The sequence below is a fragment of the Vanacampus margaritifer genome, chromosome 3 (genome assembly GCF_051991255.1).
Source record: "Vanacampus margaritifer isolate UIUO_Vmar chromosome 3, RoL_Vmar_1.0, whole genome shotgun sequence".
In the NCBI taxonomy this organism is placed as follows: domain Eukaryota; kingdom Metazoa; phylum Chordata; class Actinopteri; order Syngnathiformes; family Syngnathidae; genus Vanacampus; species Vanacampus margaritifer.
The window spans coordinates 7,110,515-7,137,559 of record NC_135434.1 but is presented as its reverse complement, the minus strand read 5'-3'; the positions used below and the strand labels follow the sequence as shown (position 1 = coordinate 7,137,559).

Sequence of the window (27,045 nt, the reverse complement as noted above, 5' to 3'; positions counted from 1 at the left end):
AACACTTGGAATTATGGAATCCTCAAAGTAAAAACATGTATGTCTGGTCTCCTAAACAGTCAACAAGCCAAGGTGCAGACTAAAGTGCAACATTGATCACGTTGGCGTTGGTCCCCAAGCACATATTTGAGGTTTGATAACAGGACACGCAAGCCAGCATCTTGCCAGCCGTCAATCAGCAGACTTTAAAAGCACTTTGAAAGTTAAACTGCATGATCATCCTTCGGTCATAAACTATAGTCAAGCAAATTCCAGACTGCATTCTCCAAGATTCTCTAGCAAGCTTTTCACTGATCTCATGTTTCCGGAGAACAGCAAACAAAAACAACACACGCCACTCATGTATTAGTCTTAAAAGCAGTAAGAATTAGGACTCCAATCCACTGATCCTCCCAACTGCAGACATTCCGCAAGGTCATTGCTGACAAGCCAGAGGTCAGAGGTCAGTATAAGTCTGAGGGAGTCTTAAGTCCATGTGCGCATTTTCCACCTACAGTCAACAACGTGATGTCGGGGACTAATTATTCTATCAAAATCGGATCTGAAACCCTAAAATTGCTTTTTTTATTTACTATATAGCTTCCCAAATTGAAATGATATGCCTTCTTGTATTTTAGGTTGGATTTACACACTGCATTGTTCAATGATGCGGAACAACAATGGCCCAGTGGTTAGCATGTCTGCCTGACATGACTTCCTGTGTGGGCTTTGGATGCTCTTCCCGCTGCTTGCGTGGGATTTCTCCGGGTAATCCAGCTTCCTCCCACATTCCAAAAGCAAGCATGTTGAGGAAGTCTCTGGTCTAAATTGTCCCTATGGGTGACTGTGAATAGTTGTTTGTTTATAAGTGCCCTGTGATTGACTGGCAACCAGTGCGGGGGTGTACACTGCCTCACAGCGCTAAAGAAAATTGATAGATGGATGGTTCAGTGACACAGTTCAATCACCACCTCCCCAATGTGGCCTAAATCAGACAAAAAAAAAAAAAGAAAAAGCCTAGAGAGTCACTTGACAGTCCCTCCGAATTGCTGTAAAACACAATATATGTGTGCCATGCATACAGTGTATTTTTATGTCTGACTACCAAACAATAATCTGAATTTTTAAAGATCAATAGTGAAATTATCATGCCCATCCCTCCTGTCAAGCTTTACCTGCTCTCCTTTGTAATGATTTACAAAGCTATTCCATAATATGGTTGATTATGCAAAAAAAAAAAAAAGCCAATTCAAAACCGAATGAGTTTTTTTCTAGGACAGCATGGAAAAAATGTCTAATCTGTTTTTGTCTCTGACAGCACTTAAACAAATATGCCCTCGTAGTTTGTAATGTAGATGTAAAGCGTGCTTGGGGATGATGGAAAAGAGATTACATGTAATGAACAAGCGTGCAAGAATACTCCCAGCAATAAATCAAATATTTCCGTTTATTCAGTGTTCTATTACTATAAAAATGGATGATGTCAAAACTTGTTGCCAAGCTTAATCCCGTCAAGCCGATTTAAAGCCCTGTACTGACATAAAAACAGCTGTTGTTTAGTTTTTATGCACCGTCAATGATTAGTGTCATTACTGCAAACGTGCAGAAGCAACCGTGACAACCCAACTTGCAAAATCGGACTCAAAAACACACATAGTAGATGTAAATGTAGCTTTTCCTGATGGGGAAAAACAGAGTCATCCGTGTCACTGCGCCAGCTATGACCTCAGAAGAGAGGAAGAAGAGAAGACTAGAGAACAGAAGAGAAGAGGGAGGAGCCAAAGGGAGGAAAACACCATGATGTCATCATCTTAACAATGACAAATGAAATGCGTGCATGCGTGGCTACCACTGCCAGACCCTTTAGACTGGAGCAACCGTGAACAAATAACAAGTGTTCATCTCAGCAAAAAGAACATAAACATGGTACACATGGCACATGTGCGCTCAGTCGGATGAGAAGCATGAGCCAGTAACAATGAGGACAGTTTGTTTTGGACCACGAGAGCCCCTGTAATACGTCCATGTAATGGACGCTGCCACTATAGCATTTCAAGATGAACATAACAGAAACAGATGGTGTCTGTAACTGTAGTACTCAAGTCGGCAGACAAAACTTTCTCTGCATATGAGCAACAAGCAAAATTCATATTTATAGTCCATGTTATGCCTCCTGTCCATAAATTACACGATTCTTTTCCAACCTAAATCACCACGTGTATCGTATCCAGCTTTACATCTTACATGTGCGCAAGTAAAGCCATACCTCACGCTTATACTTGGTAATGCATATTTCTCCATGACAGCAAAATTCCTCCAGGTTGACCCATGTTATTCATTCAATGTCATCTGTGCCAGCACGGGAGGAATGGAAAGATCTGTGGTTAATGATTGATTACACGGACATGAAAAGAAAGAGTTGTGAAAATGAATGCCAGTCTTTCACAAACATAAAAGCATCACTCATTCATTCGAATGCCTGCGTAAGGCAAGAAACCATATTTGGTAACCTTAACTTGAAAATGGACAACATGCCAAAACCTAAACGTACTCTTTTTTTATTTATTATTTTGAATGGGAATTTGATGGTATTTTTTTTCTTAGTTGTATATTTTGCATGGCTAATAAAATGTTCATTCGTACTAATGCATGAATATGATATCCGTCCAAAAATTCCCGGTTTAACTCTTTGTGAAGTTACCAGAAAATGTCCACCCCTTCCCAACCCAATCATTAACGGCATTTGAAAATCGAAACAGTAAAATTTTATCACGGTTATCCTTGTCCTTAGTGTCAAAACTATTATTTAAACACTTTTACATATTCATTTATATCAAACTTTACGTGAGTGTCTATTTTTCTATTAGACGCTTATTCCTCACCTCTCAACCTCAAACCTGGTCACCCCTCAGTCTTGGCTTAATGCCGACCAATCCCAATGCTATTTTTAGCCTTAGTCTACCTCGTCTGTGTTTCAATGTAAGTCTGAGACGTCCCCAACGGCACACGGAGCTCATTTCCTCTCTTCCAAACATGGGCAAAAGAAGTCCTGCCAAAATCCCTGCCTGTCTTTCCTCTTTTTGTCCAGTGTGTTACTCATATAATACCCCCTGTGACTCATATAGTGTCATGTCTATGTGGCAAGCCCAGCAGCACACACATTCCTCTGTCTGGACTATACTAGAAATATGGCTGGAGAAACGTAAAGTGTAAACTCAGAGGAATGGATCTAACTTGACTAACCGCTAACTGGAGCTAACTAATTTGTGCCTAAGGTATCAAATCAAGGCAAGTAATTTACAGTAGAATCTAGAGTACAAGAGTTTAAAAGTCAAGAATAAACCTTGATTTCTGCAACACTTTTGGAAAAATAAGGACCATCATCAACAAGAGTGTGAACAGACATGGGAGAAGAATATACACTGAAACAAATTATTTTATCTTGATAGAGATCACGACTTCGATCCAGAGTGACCACTTGTGTAGTTCCAAGGTTTCGACAGAGCTCATTTTTACATTTATGTGAAAGCTAATGATGTTTTACACACGTTTGGCAAACTGACGCGATTGTCCAACTAATCCATCCGTATCAAAGTCAGTCATTTTCTATTCACCTCTTTCATCCCCTTGAATGAGCTGATGAGACGCGGCTGTGAAACTTGGCTGCCAACAGATGAAAAAGTTTATGTGCAAACTTCTCTGCCAAAGAGCTGACCCACATCCAGTGAGTGACAGGAAGAGGAAGTGTCGGCATGGGTGCAAAGTAGAGAAAGACTGTGCAGGTAAATTGGAGGGTTGCCGAGGAGAAGAGTGAGAGCGAGAGAAAGAGAGTACAAGTGAATAGTGTTGGGTCTTCTTAGTTGGGTAAGGTGTGCTGAAAAGAGGGTCCGAACACAGAATTTATCCTCACAAGCCAATAAACAGGGCCTCTCTTTAGTGAAAGCTGCTGAGCTGGAGTGGAAACATACCACTGTGGACTCCCAAAGGACAACTCAAAATGATGAAAAGTCAGTTAAAGGATGCACAAAAAAGAACTGACTTTTCATGTCTTGCATGTGGTACAGCATGTCCTGATGTAAGATGTTAGTAAGCTTAACATCCTTTGGCAGAACTTCAAAAACTCTGACTGAAGATCACGAACAATGCTATGTGCAACAAACAACATGTCATCACAAGAATTAGCAGGAAATCCTTAAAAAAAAAAAAGAAGACATTCTGAGGTTGTGGTTCTCGGGCTTTCATATGTAAAGTTTATACATGCATGAATCAGTGGTAAGTGTGCTGCGTTCAAATGCATTAAATTCAAATACTAAGCAGTCAGTCAATAAAGAGATGAAATACAAAAATACCCAGGTTAGCTCATCATTAGCTAGAAGCAGAAAGATTTAAACTTTAACAAAAGCACCAAAAACTTGGGTTCTGCCTTTTGTCCAAAGTACGGCAAAGGAAACTGGAGATTAAAATAACTTATTAGACAAAAAAGTACAACTTTTTCCTTAACTCTTTGACTGCCAGACGTTTTCAGAAAAGGGATGCCGTGGGTGCCAGCCGATTTTAAGCATTTTGACTGATCTTTCAAGGTCCACAGAAAATTATGTGTTTGGACTATGGAAACACACATACTACCAAATGAAAGATTGGACTCTCATCTTTCATCAGAAAAAAAAGTTTGTTTCTACCTTATTCCGTTTTTCAGTAAATCAACAATAGAAAATGGTTAGTTTCACCTCTGTTTTGAAAAAAAACGTCTTTTAACGTCTTTGGCACTCCTCCATAGGATTTTACTAAACGTTATTTAACGTTTTTGGCAGCCAAAGAGATAGGTTGATGCAGCTATGTTTGCGTGTCGGTGTGCTAGCCCATACGTTTTCAAAAAAGTGAACATGAAACTTGGTAAAGCGCTTGGGACTACAGTACATTCCATTATGATCAAATTGGATTTTTCATTTTTAGGGCTATGGTGTATTTTTCGGCAAAAGCACATTAGCAACCCATTTGAGTTCATTCGAGATTCAGAAGTCTTAAGTCAGCTCAGTCATTTACATTCAGAAAATTATTTTCCATAAGAGCTTCCTTAACCACAAACATCAGCCATAAGCAGCCATGCATTATACCATCATGAAAAGGTCCATTCATTTGCATTAATATGAACATGGAAAAAGATTAACGACATCTATGTAAATCACTTTTAAGTACTGTGTACGTGTCTCTGTGGTCCACCCATTGATTCACAGTGACTGATACGCATGATGTTTGACTGGGTGGAGCACATAACATCGTCCCCTGGAGACGATTAACAGACCACAGAGGCTCTTTGAGGAGAATGGTAATTTTTTTTTGGAGGGGCAGAGATGACTACCATTGATGCAAGATTGCAGAGAAGAACAGTATGTGAAAAGATCTCAAATGTATATTATTGAGCTGTTGAGGGCTGGAGTATTGAAAGGGCCTTGCATGGAATGCTTATATGGGAGGGAGAAAGACTTTCTCAGCAAAATTCAGTGTTTAGAAGTGGACAAAGAAAACAAGTATTTAAGTGAGTGCCAAGGTCCGGTGAGAGGAGAACAGTTTACTTGATGCTGAGGCAGGCGGCGGGGGATGCAAAGAGCGAGGCAGAAGGAATGCATAGTTAGAATAGATGCCATTTTTTGAATATGTTCAAACTTGCTGTCAATTCTGATAAGACGTATACTTACTGATGTAAGTCAGGTGACCAATTGCGAGGCTGTGCGTGCCAAGATGGATTGTTCAAACAGTGGTGCTTGTGTTTTAGCAGTTAGTTAATCCTCAGTTAACACAGAGGCCAGCGATTGCGTAAAAGTAGCTCCACAAGGACCAATTAGACAGCTAACACGTTTCTTTCTGTGTAATGCTAATGCTAAACACAGAATATTTGACCTCAAGGCAGAATTGATGACAGACATTGTAGACAGCATTTTAGGCAGGATTAAATAAAGCTCAGACTGTTCACATTTCAAAAGCTGTTAAGAAAGTTCAAGTTCACCTTACGATAAGTCAGGCTAGGAAATTGTTGAAATCTGACCTTTTTGGTCATAAATACATCTAGAATTCACGTTTCTCCACTTGACTTTATCCTCACCTTGAATTTGGACAGTCTATACTACAACAGGAAACTGCGAAAACCACGCAGCATTGGATGCATTAGTTGGAACGAGACATGCTAACAAACAATATCAATGGAGGGAATGAAACGCTCCTGTATTTACTCACATCATCTTGTGGCTAGGCGGGGTTGCGACACAAAAGGTTTTTTTTGTAATCAATGCTAATGTAAGTCAAGTGGAGTCGTCTAGTCAATAACGCCGTTGATATATTTTCAGTACAGTATTGTAGCGCAGTGGCCCCAAACCTTTTTGCACCTGTTCCACGTAAAGACATAATTTGGAGACAAAGTAATATAAAAAAAATAATAATTGTATTCCGCGTTACGCTGAATGTAGTTGAAATTAGTAACAGCACTGACCTTGTTTCGCTTCATCTCATCTTGTAGGGCATATGTTTAGCATAGCATGTTGCTAAAGGCTGAATATCTTTGACCATGAATCTGTCTTATCTATGTTGGGTGTTTGGTGAAGTCGTAGATAGTCGTATGACATGGGGATGTTTACAGAGCAGTTGTGCTTTTAGGCGATTGTAATTGAGGAACGACTTGCATATTTTGCTTCACTAGCTTGATGTACCACTACTAGTTTGCTACAGAGTCCTCACCTATTGCTTTCTGCGAGGCATCCATTTTGCTAACGCCAAAAACAAGTGATAAGCATTTAGTTGACTTTAGTTCTAAACGTCATTGACGAGTCTGCAGTCTGGAGGAAAAACTGTTTGTGGCAGGACTGCTGGCATTGACGAGAGCCACAAAGTGCTCCTCAAGACTCTGGATGTTGTACGGCCATCTTGGATTTAACGCAACTGCAGGACATGGACATTGCTGACAATTCCTGTCGTTTGGTGGAACATCGTGGTGTTCCCCCTCTAAGAAAGCGACAGGAGAGTGTTTTTAAATTACTTGGGGGAGACCCACTCCTCAGCTCCCCTGGTAAGGTCTATTTGGGGGTCTGTCAAACAGTCAAACCTGGGAATCAGGAGGGGCAATATGGGGGAGAGTGTATCCGGGGGGCTGTATCCCTAACTGAGTTCACACCGGGGGAAATGAAGACCAACGGGAGATGGAAAGATGTAAATGGAAAAGCTGACAGGAGAGTGAATGGATGGCTGCCAAGGGGGCTACTAAGCAGTATGTGCTTTTTGAGTGTAGTGTTCCAGGAGAGCCGAATGGGTCGAACGGTTTTGATGCTTTTACATCAGTGGTCCTCAACCCTGATCCTCAGGGACCGGTATCCAGCCTGTTTTCCATGTCTCCCACAGCCAACACAGGTGGAGATCATTATCAGCCTTCTCCAGAGATTGCTGATTAGCTGATGATATGAATCACCTGTGTTGGCTGTGGGAGGCATGCAAAACAGGCTGGATACCGGGACCAGGGTTGGGGACCTCTGTTTTACATGGAGGTCAGTTTGTGACAATCGGTGGAATCAATGAGCACCAAGTGATACATTATTGGACTATTTTTGATGGACTGCTTTTTATATAGCGCTTCTTACTACATCATATGGTGCCCAAAGCGCTTCACAAAGCATCACATTCACACACACATTCACACACCAGTGGTCGATTCCTGCCATGCATGGCGCTGCCAGGTCCACTGGGATTAAAATCGGGGTTCAGTGTCTTGCTCAAGGAAACTTCAACACGGGGTGAAGAAAAAACCCACAACTTCACGGATAGGAGACGACCACTCTACCACTGAGCCATGCCACCCCACAAAACAAGACTAATGACAAATAACATTCACCATACACAACACACATTAGTTATTTGACATATGTAACTTCAGAAACAAAAAAATATTTTCAGTCATTGTAGAATGCTGTATATGTAAGTTTAGTAATGTTTTTAAACTGATTTAGGCTTCAAGAAAGTGCATCAATGAATTTTCTAGATTTGAAAAACGTAAAAAATAAATGTATGTAAAACCAACTGATTAATTTTTTTTTTCAAAAATGTCTTGTCAACCAAAGTCCCTGAGTGGATTGTGTTTCGACTCCACTGCAAATGAGTGGGATTTGATGAAGAAGAGGAAATGGGGGATGAGTATGAAAAAAAAGAGGATGAAGAGGAGAAAGGAGTGATAAACTCTCTAAAATTGTAGGCTTCTGCGATTACACTGGCATTTCCTGTACATGTTGTCCCACACTGTACAGTACACACACACACACACACACACACGTGCATCCTCTAAAATCGGATCATTAGAACATCTTATCTTTAACCATTTCCATATAAACAAGCACATTCTCCTTAAATGTAATCTTTCCTCCCTTGTAACTCCTCCACCTGTGCTCCCGACCTCCAATTCTTCATCAGCCTCACATTCTCTAAGGACCACCCAGCATTTCGTCTCACATGTGGTCCTTTTCTCCATACATTTTACTTAAGTGTGCTTTCATTTTACGACCTTTGCCAACGTCTGCTCTCATTGAATTTGCCTTAACAAACAACCTAATGTTCCCCACTCAGGTCGTCACGACAACAGACCCTCGATCCCTCCTCGTCCGAGTAACCCACCATTCCCACCAGCAGCAAGTTAAGAGACCGCGGTCAAGTGTGATTTTGCTTCACGATGACAGGTTTGGGGGCCGGGCCCTTTGTAACCACGGCGATGAGAAAGCGAGCCTTTTAAAGCCACTTGGCAAACATTATGACTGGTGGTGATAGTGGACATGAGAATATGTCTTTTAAAAACACTTGTTCACACATGGATAAAAGTATACACACAAACAAGCAAACAAGTGTTTTTCCTACATACGTTTATTTTCTCAGGTTATGGAATCAAACTTGTACAATTATATCTACATTTGTTTTATATTTGGAGTCTATTCCAGCTGAAATGAACTACCAGGGCTACATAGTTTGTATGCTAATTTTGAATATGTGCACTAGACTAAATTCTATCTTTGGAGGACACTGCAGTGAGGACAGATCCTTTGCAATATCACATTGTTGGTTAGGGCCGCCATAAAAAAAAAGTTATTAAAAGTAGTTTGCATGCATACACATTACAGTCCACACTTAAAACCACTTCCTGACAGTGTTTGGAGAGACTGGACCATCAAAATAAAATATAGACAGCAATGGCCAATTGGCAAAGTTAGATAAGTCAATTGTATATATATAACTTACATGACCCTAAATCAAAGTATTCAAACAGAGGGCCTCTGACACTGTATTGCAGTGAAAAAGGGAAGTAATAAAGTATCTGTTATATCGCTGGTGTTGACCTAAAAAGGCAACAGATTCTCTTGGGCAAATGCGACAATGTTTTACATCACAATCATCTAGCAACAACGCCATTAAGCAAGGATGGGAATAATAATGGGTTATTTTATTTGATCTTTAACAATCCTGCTGTGGATTCGTCGTAAATCACGGTGACCAGATGTCCCGGATTGACTGTGATAGTTCCGATTTGAGCCTTGGGCACCCAGTCTCGGCGCATTTCGTTTTTTTCCCCAAACCCATTAAATGGGAATTTAACTGTTAAATTTCTTCTTATTTACTTTCACATTTCGTTAGCATTCTCATCCGCATTAGCATCTACTCGCTAGCAGTAGCAGGCGTGTTTTTAGTCATACCGAAACTAGAAATACTTCCTGCTTTGCTCTCTAAGGCTCATGGGAAATGTAGTCCTACAAGCCTAATGCTGCTTTCGCTGGTCAGTCCCAACGCAAACTGAGCTTTTCTGAACGGGATCTTTCGAATGTTAAGGAAAACGGCACGGCCCAACAGCTGCCAGGGCTGAACAAAAAAAAAACAAGTTGGATAATGGTGAGCGCGTCTTGTTTAGCGCCGTTAGCATAGCATTTAGTATTTGCTTTATGTAATAACACACCACGATTGATTGCCCCGAGTCGACTAATTTTGCAAAATTGTGGCATCCCGGTTTTTACTTTCAAAAATCTGGTCACCCTAGCGTAAGGGCTGTCTAAAGAAGTGAACATGATTTGTGCTACATCTACACTATGCTAACCAATCTACCATGCTGCCTAAAATATGCCATATGTTGACATGAAAATGCTCTATTTTAAACGTGCCAAAGGCTGATTATCATTTGGCACACTACCCCACCACTGCCATTCGTTTTACATGTGTTCAGCATACAGACATATGCAAAACACACACAATAACTGTGTCTGATTAGGCCCGAGACCTATCATTATACCACACACCTTCATCTCAAGAGCCCAGATGAATGTGATTAGTGTTTAAGGCGTCACGGAAAGCAGTTGTTTAGTGATTACTGCTGCCTCCATTCTGTCACTTCAAATAAACTGACATGTATATAACAGCTATTATAGCCATCACTCATTGTCATTCTCCTCCAACATGCCACCCACAGCGGGTCTCAAGCCAGCAGCTGGAAAGGCGTATGTTCAGTGTTTTGCACAAGAAAAGACTTCCAACTTGTATTGTGACAGTGTCCGCCTTATGCAACATGTTTTGTGATTTGTTGTACATTTTTATCATTTTTTTGGGGGGGGAAACACTTAAGGCTCAAGGTAATGGATCAAACCTCATTAAGATTTCCTACGCACCTGTATTTACTCACTGCATTGTGACCACCATATTCTGAGCTCTGGGGGAATTTGAGAATGTTTGCAATGTGTATTTTTGTCACTTTTGACAGGTGGATTCATAAGGAAGTGACAAAAAACAGAACACGCACAAGGACGTTTTTGTCACTTCTTCTTCTCTTCACTCGGTTCCCTCTCGAGTGAGGAAATCACCTGTTTGTGTGCACGCTAACCCGTTGGTGTCACTGAGTTTTGCCTCCCTCGCAGGTGTGTGTTCATCTGACCCGTAACTTTACACCCCTTCCTTCTTATTCATGCATGAACATGTGGAAAATCTGGCACGCAAACACCTCAGCTCAAAGAAATGTGCCATCACTGGAAACGGGAAGACAAAAGAAGACAGGCAGCAACCTTGCATGCATCGGGATTATCAGCAAAAAATTATTTATGAGCGTGTGCATTTTTAATAGATTCGACAGTGGAGGACGGGACAGATGGAATAACAACATATTGGCCAGTAGATTAGAATAATGCAGTAATCGAAACACTGATCTTATTTTTACTTAATATTAATTCAACCACAATATTGTGTCAATATTTGAATACATCTTATTATCGCTAGTTAGAACATATTGTAGCAACTAGGGGTGGGAATCTTTGAATGTCTCACGATTCGATTCCGATTTTTGAGCCTGCGATTCGATTCAGAATCGATTTTCGGTTTAGAAAGATTTTTGATTTAAAATGATTTGATTGGCAATGATTTTTGCTTCAATCTAAAGATGTGCAAGGAATTGTAATGATCTACTCTAGTCTGACTTGCTAATGCTAATTAGCGCGCTACTCGCGGCACTTTTATCACTCAAAAGAACGGCTCCACACTGCAAAAAAAACACCTTTTATTGGAATAACTACATCGTGACTTTTTCCTTCTACTCTCTAATGTGGCTACAACTTAACAGCGTATTAGACCGCGTGGAATCGCACTGCCCCTAAGTGGCCAAATCAGGTACAACATGAACAGCGCTCCAAATAAAGGCACACACAGACAAAGGCAAGACAAGATAATTTGAAGTTATTATAAATATTTTTTGGCACACCCCTAGTAGCAACCCTTGCATATAGTTCACAAAGTATTAGCACATTCGTTAACACGCTCCTGATGGCCACAATTCACGCCTGATGGGTTAACCAACTAACCAGCCAAGTTAGCTAGCCCTACACTCTCGTTCAATGACACCCATGTCACTCAACAGGCCATACACACTCAAAGTCACAGATACTACAGTAGAACGTGTGTATGGTGACACCAAGTGCACATCACATGCATGCAATTGTGTTTAATATTTGTTCTATTTTTATCTGAATATTCATCAGTTGTTGGCATATTCCGAAAACGTTGATAGCTGCAGCCCTAGATGTCAGTCAGAGTAGTAAAAACAACTTTCCACCTTTATTCATACCAACATTTCATAAGGACTCATGAATTATTTACTGAGAACACAAAGGAATCATTGAGAAAAAAAATTGTTTTCACTGGCCCAAGCACCACATCTCAACAAAAAGTTTTGTGGAAATCGTTTAACTGATTTCTGCACTAAACTGCTAGCTAACAAAAACAGCAATCAAAACATAAAAATCGTTGCTACAGCGACTGTTTTATTTATTCTGTCACTGCCCGTGTCTGTAACTGGGACATTGAGCAACACGAGTGCGCCGCAAACCGTGTCTGTTTGTGTTGTAAAAAGAAAGCGTGACAGTGATCACGTCACAGTTGGCTCCATAAAGCCCCCCGCACCCATTTGTGATGAATACCAGGTCAAGCTAATCACTGGCCTCAAATCAGCTTAACCTGACACAATGCTGCAAACATTTCTCCCAGCTGATTCACACATACGCACTTTTTTTTTTTTATGACTGGCTAATCTGGCATTGAACGGAGTGGTTTAAACTTGGCAGCAATACGTCTTCACTGGCGGGTCTGTTGAAAATTAATACAATGTGCAAACCAAACTGCTTTCCCAGGAATTCCACAGACATGGAAAGTTGAAGACAAGGAACTGTGCTCGTACAACTGAACTATCTTGGCTAACTCTTCGATCAAAACTTCCAAGCTATCGAAAGTAAACTTTGTTTTCTTTGCCTCCATAAATACTTTGCAAGTACACAAAAACATCCATCCATCAAATAACGCTTGTCCCTTATCAGGAAGTTCATCCCAGCTGACTTTGAATGAGTACATTAAACATCCGCATTCGCAATCATTAAATTGTGCAGGTGTACCTAATAAAGTGTCCTATGGGTAATAAACAATCCATTATGAGACTACAAAGGATCCATTGCCAGCAGCCACATGTCAGGTCATCCCGTGTGATAACCTGCAACCTGACCACCTGACACCTGCACACATCCCCATGGTGATGCGTCAAAACAACACCCAGCTCTCATTCCGTTTCTTTTTCCCTACTCACATTGAATGCAGCATTCCCAGCACGCACACTTCGACTCCTCGCATGCGACCACTGTTTTTTAATAACCTCAAAGTAGCCCAAATGACGGGTTGAAGAACTGCAGAACATGTGCGCTCGTGTGGGAGTGGAACGCGGGTGACGTCCAACTCTGCAGACTCCAGCTGCATGAATGAAGAGCTCACATTTAAATGGGCTATGGGGGAAAAAAAAAAAAAGCTTCCCATCCATTTCCATAATGTTCAGTTTCATTCCTTGAGTGCATTTGGGATCATCTTTTCCAAGTTCCGTGTTCAGCGTCATGTTGGAGAGTCAGTCCCACGCATCAACTTTGTATTGAACTTCAGCCTCTCATTGGATTCTTTGGCTTACTATCTGCCGCCTGTCAAACAATCCCATGTACACAATCATCTCCAATACGCCCCGAGGACACAATGTCATGAGTCATCTGCCAAACCACACACAATGGCGCACAGTATTTATATCTGCATGGGAGTGTATTGCAGACGCGATCACAGTGAGACATTCTACCATTAATTGGCCTCAAGGTGTGTGTGAGTAGTACATTACACCCTAATAACAGGTGTGTATATAATAGCTTTCAGGGAAAAAGTACAAATCCCCTGTATTTTTTTTATTTTTTTTTAAAATAGAATCTGTTTGATTACGTCCATTTAAATTCTGTATTTGCAAAAGCAATACAAAATATTTTCCAAATGAAAACAAGAGCGTCCCAGAGTGGATTCTGTTCATTGGAGGTTCTGCAGTGTACAGCTGTCTTTTATCCACTTGCACGGTTTGATCTCAACGCCAATACCTGTCATTTTACCCGTAAGTATTTATATTACTTTTTCCCCCCATTGTGTAGATAGACACATAATAGAAATGGTCGAAACTGTCTTTAATCAGATACAGCGCAGTTCCACAACAATAATAGTCTGGTATGCGAAAAAAAAAAAGGGCTCCCCCTCCTGGTATGTCAAAGAATTACTGTCTAAGGTCAATTAAATTGCGTTCAACTTTTAAGTGGATACATCGATACCTTCTTAAAAATAATCGCCAAAGTAATTTTTTCAGGAAACACAAAAAAATGACGATTTATGCAAAAATAAAAAATTTAATTGGCTGGCAACCAGTTCAGGGTGTACCCCGCCTACTGCCCGAAGCCAGCTGGGATAGGCTCCAGCACCCCCGCGACCCTTGTGAGGAAAAGCGGCCAAGAAAATGGATGGATGGATGGATGACATTTGTTAAGTAATTTTTATTTTATTTTACTTTGGTGTACAATATATTTTAATTAAGTCATTATTTAGTATAAGTACAGTTTCCTAATGTTATGACCGTGTTTTGGGTTAGGTCACGGGGTCCTGTATTTACTCACTTATGATGATAAAGTTGATGATGATAAAGTTGTCAGTTGCTATGTAAGGTTCTGTATTTGTGACTCTTATTTTGTCATATAGACATTTATTCTGTCATATCGAATTGTCCATTGCCCTAACGAGAGTTACTGAATGACACCTTTGTCGTGTCCTAAATTTAAATGTGGTGTACTGTTAATGTTCAAACCGCACATAATTTGGCAGTGGCTTACAATAATGTTAATATACTAGGACATAAAACAACATCAACTGTATTCAGAAAGCAAAAAGGAGAACAAAACAAACACAGTACATTGAACCTAGCTTGTAGTCGACCACTAATATTAAAGCATGGGATCATCTTGTGCTGGTTGTGTGTCCACTTCATTAATTAAAGTAGGCCTATCTATGCCTTTCAGAAACATAGAACGAGCAAGAAACCTGATCGTGCCAGCAAAGAAGACGAGCTTCACGTTACCTTTGAGCAGAGGAAACTTGGATCTTACACTTTTGGGGGCAGTGAGTAATGCAGTGTTCTGCGCTCTGCGTGCGTAAATGCTCGAACCGTCACCTCCTCTCGTACACGCTCAAGCGGGAGGTTAGAAGCTTTGGTGTACTTAAAAAGTGTCTCACCATGAGGACAATAGCGTTGTAAAAATAGCCCACGTTGCGTGCACCGTTTTGCAGAGCAACACTTTTTGCTCATTGGATTAATGAAATAAAGCCTCCAATTACGCAACAGCTCGTTCGCTAACATGAAACTTAAACTTCGAACACAACGAGATTGTTTTGGATGTCATGAAACGGAAATTGTTACCAGTTGGTCGAGGAGCGATGGTTGAGGATATCCTCCTTTGCCGTGAGCAGTGACAGGCTGTAGGTATCAAGGTTCACCGTTTGCATGCTCATGGTGCGTTTAAGGGTCCAGACCTCTTCCCGCAAGATCGACTCTTCACTGGTCCCCCCTACTTGTGATCGGGGTGCGACTATTAGCGGGGATGAGCCACGGCGGAAAAACAACCGTGCACAGTGGAGAATCCGAAAAAAGAAAAGAAAAAGCAGTCCGCGGAAGGCTTACACGCAGGTTGCACGCAACGTGGGTTCAAGTTTCAAAGTGGAACAATCCGTCGTGCGGGCGCTGCGCACTCCCTGCGTGGTTGAGAACGTAGTGTGCACACTGGGCTTTGTGCTGAGAGAGGGGGCAGCGGAATAAGTTTTCGGGAGGGGGAGAGAAGAAAAAAAAAAGCCCCACCTCCTGTTGAGTGAGTGGAAAGCGTAATGACTTCACTGACTGGGTCGCACCGTGCACACACAAACAGCCGATCTTATTGGCGCATCCCTACTTAGCGTATTTATTTTTTATTTATTCTACATAAATAATATCATTTATTCTACATAAAGACGTGTACGGTTTTATACATAGAGTATTTGTTCTACTTAAATAATTTAATTTATTCTACAAAAATACATTCACGCTTTTTGACTTGGAGTAATTATTCATTATTTATTCTACATAAATAATTAGATTTACTTAATATAAATTAGGGGTGGGAATCTTTGACTGTCTCACAATTCGATTTGATTCCGATTTTTGGGTCTCCGATTCGATTCAGAATGTTTTTTGATTCAAAAGGATTTGATTGACAATGATTTCTGCTTCAATTTATAGATGCGCAAAGTAAGAACCGTCATGATCTACTCCAGTCTGACTCGCTAATGCCAATTAGCGCGCTATTCACGGCACTTTTATCATTCAAAAGAACGGCTTGTCATACAATACGCTTCAGGAATGTATACAGAGAAGCATGTTAACATTACTCACCGGCATATGCTCTTCCTACGCTGCAAAAAACCCAACTTTATTGTGACTTTTTCCTTCTACAAAAAAATGAAAAAAATAGGGGCGACAGGTGATTCAAATTTTTATTGTAAATAATCACATGACTTCACTCACGATTAATCACAAATTTTATATCTGTTCTAAATGTACAATAAAACATTTCTAGGTTTTCATACTCTTGTCAACAAAAGTGGGAAAAGAATGTTAAACTAAAAGAAAAAGTTTAAATGAATTTTTGACGTTTATAGCCGTCAATTGCAATGAATAAAAAAAAAAATTTAAAGAGAGAAAACATTATTACAAATTTGGGGCGTCAGGCGATTAAAATTTGTAATCATAATTAATCGCATGACTTAACTAGTTAAATCACAATTAATCACACATTTTATATCTGTTCTAAATGTGCAGTTAAAAAAAATCTAGGTTTTCATACTCTTGTTAACAAAAGTGGGGGAAAATTTTAAACTAATAAAAATAGTGAAAATGAATTTTTGACGTCTATAGCCGTCAATGGCAGTGAATGAGTTAAAATTAAACCCCAAAACTCATGCATTACATTAATAAAAAAAAAACATTTGGGGCACATCCGTAATATAAATCCATTTATTTATTATTTATGCTACATAAAATCAATACATTCACGGTTTTATACTTAACAGTATGCATGTATTATTTGTTGTATAATGTATTATTTATCTGTCAGAAAATTTGGTTTGTAAACCATTTTGCTCACAAAAGTGGTGTTCATAAGCCGAGGTTCTGGTGTAATATAGTGCCGAACTAATGCCTTCTAAAATAATGTGTGGCCACTTTGAACTGCCAGTCATTCTATCTGTTTTTTTTTTTTTCCGAGAGCCATTTACTGCAAAAGAAGGAGCAATTTCATGGGAACTGTGTATGACGGAGCCTGTGTGTGGCATAAGACAAAGAGCAACGGGAGGTTGTGTGGCTGTCTGATTGTGACTGGTCGCACACAAACATTGTCATGAATTGATGCTCAGACATGCACCCGTGAGCACACAGACTGAATTCAATACAAAACAAACACACTCACACACACTACTGTAGGAACACAAGTAGTAGAAGTACCCTCATGAGCTCGGGAACACTATTGAGATTGTTCTTGTATAAACATGGTAATAAAAGTGAAATGAGTTGGCACCAAAATTATTTCTACACTTTTTTTTTTTCCAGTTTGCCGTTCCTGTAAACCAACAACAACAATCATGCAGTTGGTAATGATAACGTGCAGTGTCGATCAAAAAAAAAAACATTATTATTTTTATAAAAGCAGAATTTAGGACACAAATCTTGGTTTGAATCTCATTCATTTGTGCAGGTGTGTTTAATTTTGTGATAGCTGAGAGTGTATGTTTTCAAAATCAACAGCAGTCTAATTAAGAATTTAAAATGAGTCAGACTGAAAATTTAAAATAAAGCAACATTACAAATACACAAACATTACCTAAATATATGAAACGTGTCCAGTCGTTTAAATTTTAAACTGTTCAGCTCATTTACATTTTTTTAAATACATTTTCCAAAAATTTTTTTTTATTATTATTATTTTTAATTTTTTTTATTAAATGGAATGGACTGCTATTTAAATACTGTTTTTTTACAAGTGCTACTACTATACTACTACTACTACTATTGCTACAAGTACTACATACATGCGTCTTTCCACCTCGCAAGAGTCAGCAGTCCCATTCAAAATTTGCGCAGGAATTTTTCTACTTATTATTATTATTTTGTCTTTGATATGTACAGCCACTTTAGTTATGGTTGTTGTCAACCTTAAACATTTCTTGACACTAATATGTTATATTATCGCTAATCTAAACATGACATTCTGATTAATATTACGTTTGTAGAATGTGAGTTAAGAAGCAAAATCCAGCCATTTTTATCCATCTCAGGGGGCAACCATTTTTTCCATTTGCATGACTTCACAGTTGCTCAGATCTCAGTCAACGACCAATCACAGCTCACCTGTTTTCTGAAGTTGAGCTGTGATTGGTTGATTGGTACCTGGGACCTGCGCAACTGTGATGTAATTTTTACTCGACCGCAAATGGCAAAATGGCCGCCTTCTGATTTTGATAAAAAACTGCTGGATTTTGCTGCTTAATTCATACTCCACTAATGCAAAATTAACCGGAATACCATATTAAGACTCGTGGGGCTACAAAAAACATATTGCCAAGAAAACTTTGGGGGGGTTGACTTCCCCTTTAAGCGCTCTATAAATAAAGCTGAGGTGGTTGTTGAATGAGTGTGAATTTTATCTGTACAGTATGTGTGCCCTGTGATTGACAACAATTCAAGGGCGTAGCCTGCCTATTGTCCAAAGTCAGATGGGATGGGCTACAGCTCAACCGTGACCTTTTTAAACAGTGAAACTGGTATAGTAACATTTTTTTTTATAGTAGTAATAAAATTAAAGATAAAAAAAACAAAGATTGAAAATTTAGTCCACAGCAAATTTCTGCACACGGGTCCTAATTGTGGGATCAGCCAAGACTTGCTGCACCGGTTTACCAATTTGGCAAACCAGTCCACCAATTTGGTAAAGTCAATCTAACCATTATGTGCTCAGATCACATCCAACACCGGCGCAAGGTAGACAGTTGGTCAAACATGAAGCATTTCCTTCATGGGCATCAAACACTAAGTCATTTATTATGTTTTTTAAGGATCCTACTGGTTGGCACAACTATTAGAGATTCTGGCCTTTACTCGTTCGCGATGACCAACATCGGGTCTAACCTGCCTCTGCGTAGACTTAGGCCCGCGAGAGCAAGAGCCTATGACGAGAACATGCACTCTAAAAACAGTTGGGTCAAAAGTGTCACAATTATGGATAAAAAATGGACCGATCCACTTTATGGGTCAATTTGACACAACTTTCTGGGTTGTTTTATACAAAATGACCCAATTTTTGGACCACAAGTAAAGGATCTGACCAATATTTATGAGTTGTTTTACTCTGAAAGACTTTTTTGACTCAATGTTGGGTCAAATCGACCCAAGTAGAGGATTGGCCTATTTTTTTTTACCCATCGTTGTTTGTTTTTTTTAGCCAACTGTTTTTAGAGTGTGCAAACTCCACACAGGAAGGATTTTGAGTTGTGTAATAATCCATAAAATAAAAATTATACCTGCGTAATACAGTAAATGTAGGCCTATCAACTTTCCATGCCCTTTTGTGGTTCGATTAGGGGATGCCGTTAATATTTGCAGGGTTGGGAGGGTTACTTTTAAAATGTAATCCGTTACAGTTATAAGTTAGCTGCTAAAAAATGTAGTTAGTAACGTAATCCAAGTACCATAATATTAAAGCAATGTAACTGAATTACTTTATGATTACTCCAATATTGAGTATACTCATGAAGACAAAATAAAAATAAATACCACCACAATATATATTGTATACAATGTGACCCGGGCAACTTACAAATAGCAAAAATCCTAGTGTAATTAAAAAGCATGTAGGCTATTGACTGATTGATTGAAGGCCATATGCTGTTTTCAAACTGCCACTGAAAGCAACCACACCTGATAGATAGATAGATAGATAGATAGATAGATAGATAGATAGATAGATAGATAGATAGATAGATAGATAGATAGATAGATAGATAGATAGATAGATAGATTTATATGTGACATCAACTGCCAAATGAAATTTTATCCCAGCGACAAGTTTAACCGTGTATATGTTGTGTATGATGTTTGAATAGTGAATTAGTGGGAGGAAGATTTGTTTGGAAGGTGTCACTCACATTATGGTTGTAGGCTAGCGGGCTAGCTAGCTAGCAAGAAGCTACAGCGCGTAGCATGCAGCTGGACTCTCAGCTCAAACTTTCGCTCCGAGTAAATTCCAGTGAATACCGGTCGTCATTTCCTCCTCACGTCCGTGAAGCTTTTTCAAACTGCCCGCGTGTGGCGGACGCGACTCGTCAGTTCGTTTGTCCCCACCTCCCGGACATGTAGCAACGGTCCCAGTCGCGCCGGCGGGCGGGTGGGCGGGCGTGCACGCGCTCTCTCTCTCTCTCTCTCTCTCTCTCTCTCTCTCTCTCTCTCTCTCTCTCTCTCTCTCTCTCTCTCTCTCTCTCTCTCTCTCTCTCTCTCTCTCTCTCATCGTAGAAATTGTAATCCATGTTTTTTCTTGTAACTGTAATAGAATACAGTTATTTTTTTTTATCTGATTACGTAACATGTATTCCGTTACTCCCCAAGCCTGAATATTTGTCAACTGAGGGCATGTGAAACCTTTTGAGACTCTTAAGGGCTATAGACATAAACTTGACTTGACTTGACTTCCTCACAGCTGTGTGGTGCTTAAACACGTGAAACAAATAACGCAGCACATCCTCATGCACGGTTCTGTTTTGGAATCAAGCTTGCAGGGGGTTGTTGGAGGCGGGAGGCCTCCGTGACATCCTCCCGCTGCTATTATTCTTACAACTTCCTGTTATTAGCGGCTCTCCCGCCCCTTTTAAGCGTCTTGGTCCATATCTGGACATGTGAACTGCGGCGCTGTTAGAGTCCACTTTAGGAATTTCCTCTGCAAGGGTGCGGCGGTTATTGGCCATTGGGTCTAAATGTTGGAATGTGCCGGGATGTCCAGTGGGGGCTTTGTACACGTTTGCGTGCAGAAATGGCCATTTTCTCCTAAATGTGCCCTTCGCTAATTGCCGCAAGCTCTTTGTCCAGCCCCCTGCCTGCCTTCCTGAGAGTCTAGACTAACAGACTGTGCTTGACAGCTTGTGGAGAGCTCCGCTAACTCGCAAAATCCGCTCCTGGCCTCTTAGTGTACACTTAATTCACTGTCCATTCACCAGTAAGTCTCTTTGATTGTTCATTGACTTGACTCAAGCTGATAGATGCTCCCACGGTTCAGGAGCGCTCGCTGGCTTTGTGCCTTCAAAATGACAAGCCCAACTGCTGAAGAGGTCAAAGACGTGTTGAAGCCTTTTTTTTTTTTTTGGGTCCTGCTGTTGTCATTAGTCTTCGCTAATAATATATGTCTGAGCTTTTAACTCTTTGTTCTACCTGCCACTCTTTTCGCACACCTGGCTATCATCATCCAGACCAGCAACAACAAGATCTGTGAAAAGGTTCGATGTAGCAATTGCTCTAGCTTGATTTGGGCCCAGTACTGTACAGTGGCAGTTTTTATTATTAGGTCTTTTGGTGGATTTTAGCATTACATGGTATGGCATCATGATGAATAATAAAAAAAAAGCTACAATATAAATAATCCATACTGAGTCACAGCATACTGCAAGTCCAAAATATTAACTCATTCACTGCCATTGACGGCTATAGACGTCAAAAATTCATTTGGACTATTTTTATGAGTAAAACATTTTTCAGAGTTTGAAAACCTTTTTTTTTTATTGTATTAGAACAGATATAAAATTTGTGATTAATCGTGAGTTAATTAGTGAAGTCATGCGATTAATTAAGATTTTTTTTAAATAATCTTTTCTTTAAAAACAAAAAAGATTATTGTTTTTTTTCGTAAATTAGGGGCATGAGGCGATTTTTTTTTAAATCGTAATTAATCGCATGACCACTAATTAACTCACGATTAATCACAAATTTTACATCTGTTCTAAATGTAGAAAAAAATCTAGGTTTTCATACTCTTAACAAAAATGGAAATAAAATTCATGTTAAATGGAAACAGTTCAAATGAACTTTTGACGTCTATAGCCGTCAATGGCAGCGAATGAGTTAACTTTAAGAACTCTACAGTTAGCAATATACACAGTAAATATTTGTCACAAGTGATAAGAGTGTAAAAACATTCACCTGACGAGAGAAGTCATTTATGGTCTGTTTGTCATCATTGTGTCAACTGATGATTTGAGATATGATGAAATGTTACATGCATGAGAAAATAGTGTGCACGTTACAGGGAGTGGCTTCATGTCAATGCGCCTGCCGTGTTGGTGCGTGAGTGGGGTCAAAACGTGTGAATGTGTGTGTGTGTTCGCAGCAGACCTCCAGATGAGGTGACTGCTCAACTATGCGCCTTGACAACAACCTTGAGATATCTTTCCCTTGGGCCGTGTGTGTGTGTGTGTGTGAATGCGTGTCAGGGTTATTTAGTTTTGGATTTTTCATTACGGTTCGGTTTTATTTTGTTTCACTTTTTTTTTTTTAATTAAGTTGCTTTAAACTAGTTTTTATAGCAGGTTTGTTAGTTTACTTTTTTTTTGGAGGGGGGGGCGGGGTCGTTTCAGTTTAACTCATTCACTGCCATTGACGGCTATAGACGTCAAAAATTTGAACTATTTCTATTAGTTTAACATTTTTTCCACTTTTGTTAACAAGAGTATGACAACCTAGAATTTTTTTATTGTACATTTAGAACAGATATACAATTTGTGATTAATCGTGAGTTAACTATTGAAGTCATGCGATTAATTACGATTACAATTTTAATCACCTGGCGCCCCAAATTTCTTATAATCTTTTCTTCTTCTTTTTTCATTCGCTGCCATTGACGGCTATAAACGCCGAAAATTCATTTCAACTAATTTCTATTAGTTTAAAATTTTTTTCCACTTTTGTTAACGAGAGTATGAAAACCTAGAAAAAAAATTCATTGTACATTTAGAACAGATATAAAATTTGCGATTAATCGTGAGTTAACTAGTGAAGTCATACGATTAATTACAAAAAAAAAAATTAATCGCCTGTTGCCCCTAATTTTTTTTATAATTTTTTGGGGAAAATGAATTTATGGCAGTGAATGAGTTAATTTTGTATTTATTTAATTTAATTGATTTATTTTTAATCTATGGATTGTTTGTCATCTTCCTTTTTCTGGATGGCTGTACAGGAATGTTAAAATAAATACATTAACTCATTCACTGCCATTGACGGCTATAGACGTCAAAAATTCATTTGTTTAAAAAAAAATCCACTTTTGTTAACAAGAGTATGACAACCTAGAATTTTTTTATTGTACATTTAGAACAGATATACAATTTGTGATTAATCGTGAGTTAACTATTGAAGTCATGCGATTAATTACGATTACAATTTTAATCACCTGGCGCCCCAAATTTCTTATAATCTTTTCTTCTTCTTTTTTCATTCGCTGCCATTGACGGCTATAAACGCCGAAAATTCATTTCAACTAATTTCTATTAGTTTAAAATTTTTTTCCACTTTTGTTAACGAGAGTATGAAAACCTAGAAAAAAAATTCATTGTACATTTAGAACAGATATAAAATTTGCGATTAATCGTGAGTTAACTAGTGAAGTCATACGATTAATTACAAAAAAAAAAAATAATCGCCTGTTGCCCCTAATTTTTTTTATAATTTTTTGGGGAAAATGAATTTATGGCAGTGAATGAGTTAATTTTGTATTTATTTAATTTAATTGATTTATTTTTAATCTATGGATTGTTTGTCATCTTCCTTTTTCTGGATGGCTGTACAGGAATGTTAAAATAAATACATTAACTCATTCACTGCCATTGACGGCTATAGACGTCAAAAATTCATTTGTTTAAAAAAAAATCCACTTTTGTTAACAAGAGTATGAAAACCTAGATTTTTTTTATTGTACTATTAGAACAGATATAAAAAGTGATTAATCGTGAGTCAACTATTGAAGTCATGCGATTAATTACAATTAAAAAATATATTAAAAATTGGGGGTGTCAGGCAATTAAATGTTTTAATCGTAATTAATCGCATGACTTTACTAGTTAACCCACAATTAATCACAAATTTTATATCCGTTCTGAATGTACAATAAAAAAAAGTTATAGGTTTTCATACTCTTGTTAACAAAAGTAGAAAAAATGTTAAACTAACAGAAATAGTTACATTCGTCTATAGCTGTCAATGGTAGTGAATGAGTTAAAATGCTAATTTAAAGCAAGCATTTCCATTTTACTTTTATTTCATAAACGAAAATGTTTTTCCCCAAACTCCAATTTTAGTTATTTGGTTTACTATAATTGTGTGTGCGCATGCGTGTGCGAATACACACTTCTTGCGCATGCATGCAAAGGACTACACAGTCCAATAACACAATCCAGTGTATTTCTTTTGTTTATCATCCACCATTCTGCAGTCCTATCAAAGAAAACGGATTAATGAACCGAGCAAAAACAGAATTCAAACTTTTCCGTTATCGGATAAACATTTCCATGACAACTGCACTAACAACAGTTTTGGAAGCCCACCCCCCCCCCCCCCCTCAATTAGATGGGAGACGTGTATAATAGTATAGCACGACAACTTTGGTGCCTTGTAGGCTACTTCTCGTGCTATTTGTATTTCATGAGGTCTTCTGGAGGAAAAAAAAAAATCTCTTTTTTTTTAACGATTAGACTGGATGGAAGTCAGGCAAGTGAACCACTACACCACCAGTGATGCAGTAATATACATACGCATCTTCAAATCATGTATTATTTTCCTTCTTTGGTTCTTCGGCCTCAACGTCGCAACTTTTTCATGTCCTGCTGAGTCAACCACTGGCAATGGGAGCCAGATGTGATGATGTCACAGCCCCACATGTGTGCGCGGCGTTTGAACACGAGGCCGCTGACGCGAGTCAGTCGGTCCTTGTTCATGACACGAGCATGGAAGTTGCCGAGGCGGCGACCACGAACAGCTCATAAATAATGATTACGACTCTTCATGGCCTAAATGCAAAGGTGGCAAAAAGTACTTTAAATAGAAGTACTCGAGTATACCCGATTGATGGTGTCACTGAACTGCGCACATGTGGAATATATCAGCAAGCAACAATTACACATGCCGCAAACACCATACCTTCCCTTGTCACCAGTCTCGAGATGATAATCATTGACCACATGACTAACGTCACCATGGCGACGCCTTCCGTCCTTCCTCTGATCTCTCAGCAGAGCGGATTCATTAAAAGTTCCAGCGAACCATGGTCGGCCGGCTCCATGAGTCATCGCTAAGTTCGGGGAGTCGCTTTTTTGCAGACTCGGCCTACTCATATAATATGACTTTGGTTTTTGTTACACACTTTACAATGTTAGAACTGATATTTGATATGTTTTTTTTTTATCCAATTTGGCTTCCACTGTCCCTTAAAACTCATTCACTGCCATTGACGGCTATAGACGTCACAAATTTATTTAAACTATTTCTATTAGTTTAACATTTTTTTCCACTTTTGCTAACAAGAGTATGAAAAGCTAGAGGAAAAAAATATTGTAAAATTAGAACAAATTTAGGATTAATCTTTAGTTAACTAGTGAAGTCATGTGATAATTACAATTTTTAAAAAATTAATCGCCTGACGGGCCGAATTTATTTATTTTTATTAATATTTATCAATCGTAATTAATCACATGATAATTTGATATCTGTTATAAATGTCCAATAAAAAAATGAGGTTTGCATAAAAAATTAAATGAAATGAAAAAAATGCTAAACTAATAGAAATAGTTCACATGAATTTTTGACGTCTATAGTCGTCAATGGCAGTGAATGAGTTAAAAAAAATAAATTTAAATGTAATTTATAGTTTCGCCATTTTCTTTCATTAAACACATGCTGAATTTAACCTGGAACCCCTCAGTGTACACAAACTTGTTGCACAATTCCAATTAAACTAATTTCTTTGTGTGCGTGTGTGTGTAGATTTTGAGTAACTTTAGGAAAAGTCATCAAATTCCAGAGTGAAAGTATGACATTTGGGGGATATTTATTGCTGACAAATGTAAAATTTGACCTGGACTGTATTCTACAGTAAAGGGAAAAATACTGTCTTGAGCCCATAAGCATTTTCATACTATTAATGTATTTTCTGCATATTTATGTTATTGTAATTGCAAAATAAAGTCATTTATATTTGTGTGCACTTATATAAACATGTTAAAAAAAAAGCACCAGTGCAAAACTACAACCAATTAAATTAATTCAATAAATAAATAAGAACTCCCATGTCAGGTTGACAGGGTAAAATTGCCCTGTGTCTTAATGACTCGTTCTATCCACTAGAGGTCACTGCTGCATCAGATTTTCAGACCAAGTAGCAGCGTGTGAAATTAGGGACAGGAACAAATTGGACAATCATTTGCTGTTTGGAATTATTATTAAATAGCAGCATGACATGACCTTTGAATGGAATCTTTTATTTATATTTGCTCATAGAAACCCAAAATAGTTTTTTTTTTTCTTTTTTAAAGACATTTTTAGCTGCCATTACTGTCATGGTCTGCGATTGACTGGCAACTGCCCGAAGCCAGCTGGGATAGGCTACAGCGACCCCCCCCCCCCCCCACCTCCCCGCGACCCTTGTGAGGAATGAGCAGTCACGAAAATGGATGGATGGATACTGTCATGGCAAAACTTAACATTTGTAATGTATGTTGTTTATTAATATAATAAATACATTTCTGGACCTCATAGAGTCACACAGTTTTGTGGGTCGTTCTCTTTAAGTTGTGCTGCTACCAATATTATTATTATTATTATTATTTTAACTCCTGGTAGTGTTTTTGAAGCTAGATATTTTTTAATTATAAGTTTTCATCCACACACACAAGTGGGGCATGACAGTTAAGGCAGTTATTAGCATTGGTAGTGAATAGCAAGTGGTAGTGGGATTCCTTTGATCTATTGGCCAACATTAATATGCAATAACAAATTGTGACTTTGCAAAACAACTGTAGTCAGAAAAGTAACAGGATGGATTGGTCGTGATTGAAAAAACAAAATACTTTTGA

The 27,045-nt window shown here is 38.8% G+C and overlaps 1 protein-coding gene across 3 annotated transcripts in view; it reads right to left on the bottom strand.

Annotated features, from left to right (window-relative positions):
* The window catches only part of LOC144049313 (uncharacterized), a 39,392-nt gene extending 19,163 nt beyond the window's left edge, over window positions 1–20,229 (bottom strand). The window contains exon 1 of one of the 3 annotated variants that reach the window (XM_077562110.1): window positions 20,086–20,229. In XM_077562110.1, coding sequence (XP_077418236.1) covers window positions 20,086–20,087 — 2 coding nt within the window. In that variant the 5' untranslated portion in view covers window positions 20,088–20,229. Of the gene's footprint in view, window positions 1–15,277; window positions 15,653–20,085 lie in introns of those variants that run through there. The other 2 variants (XM_077562108.1, XM_077562107.1) reach the window with 2 other exon arrangements.
* Between the last annotated feature and the right edge of the window lie 6,816 nt (window positions 20,230–27,045).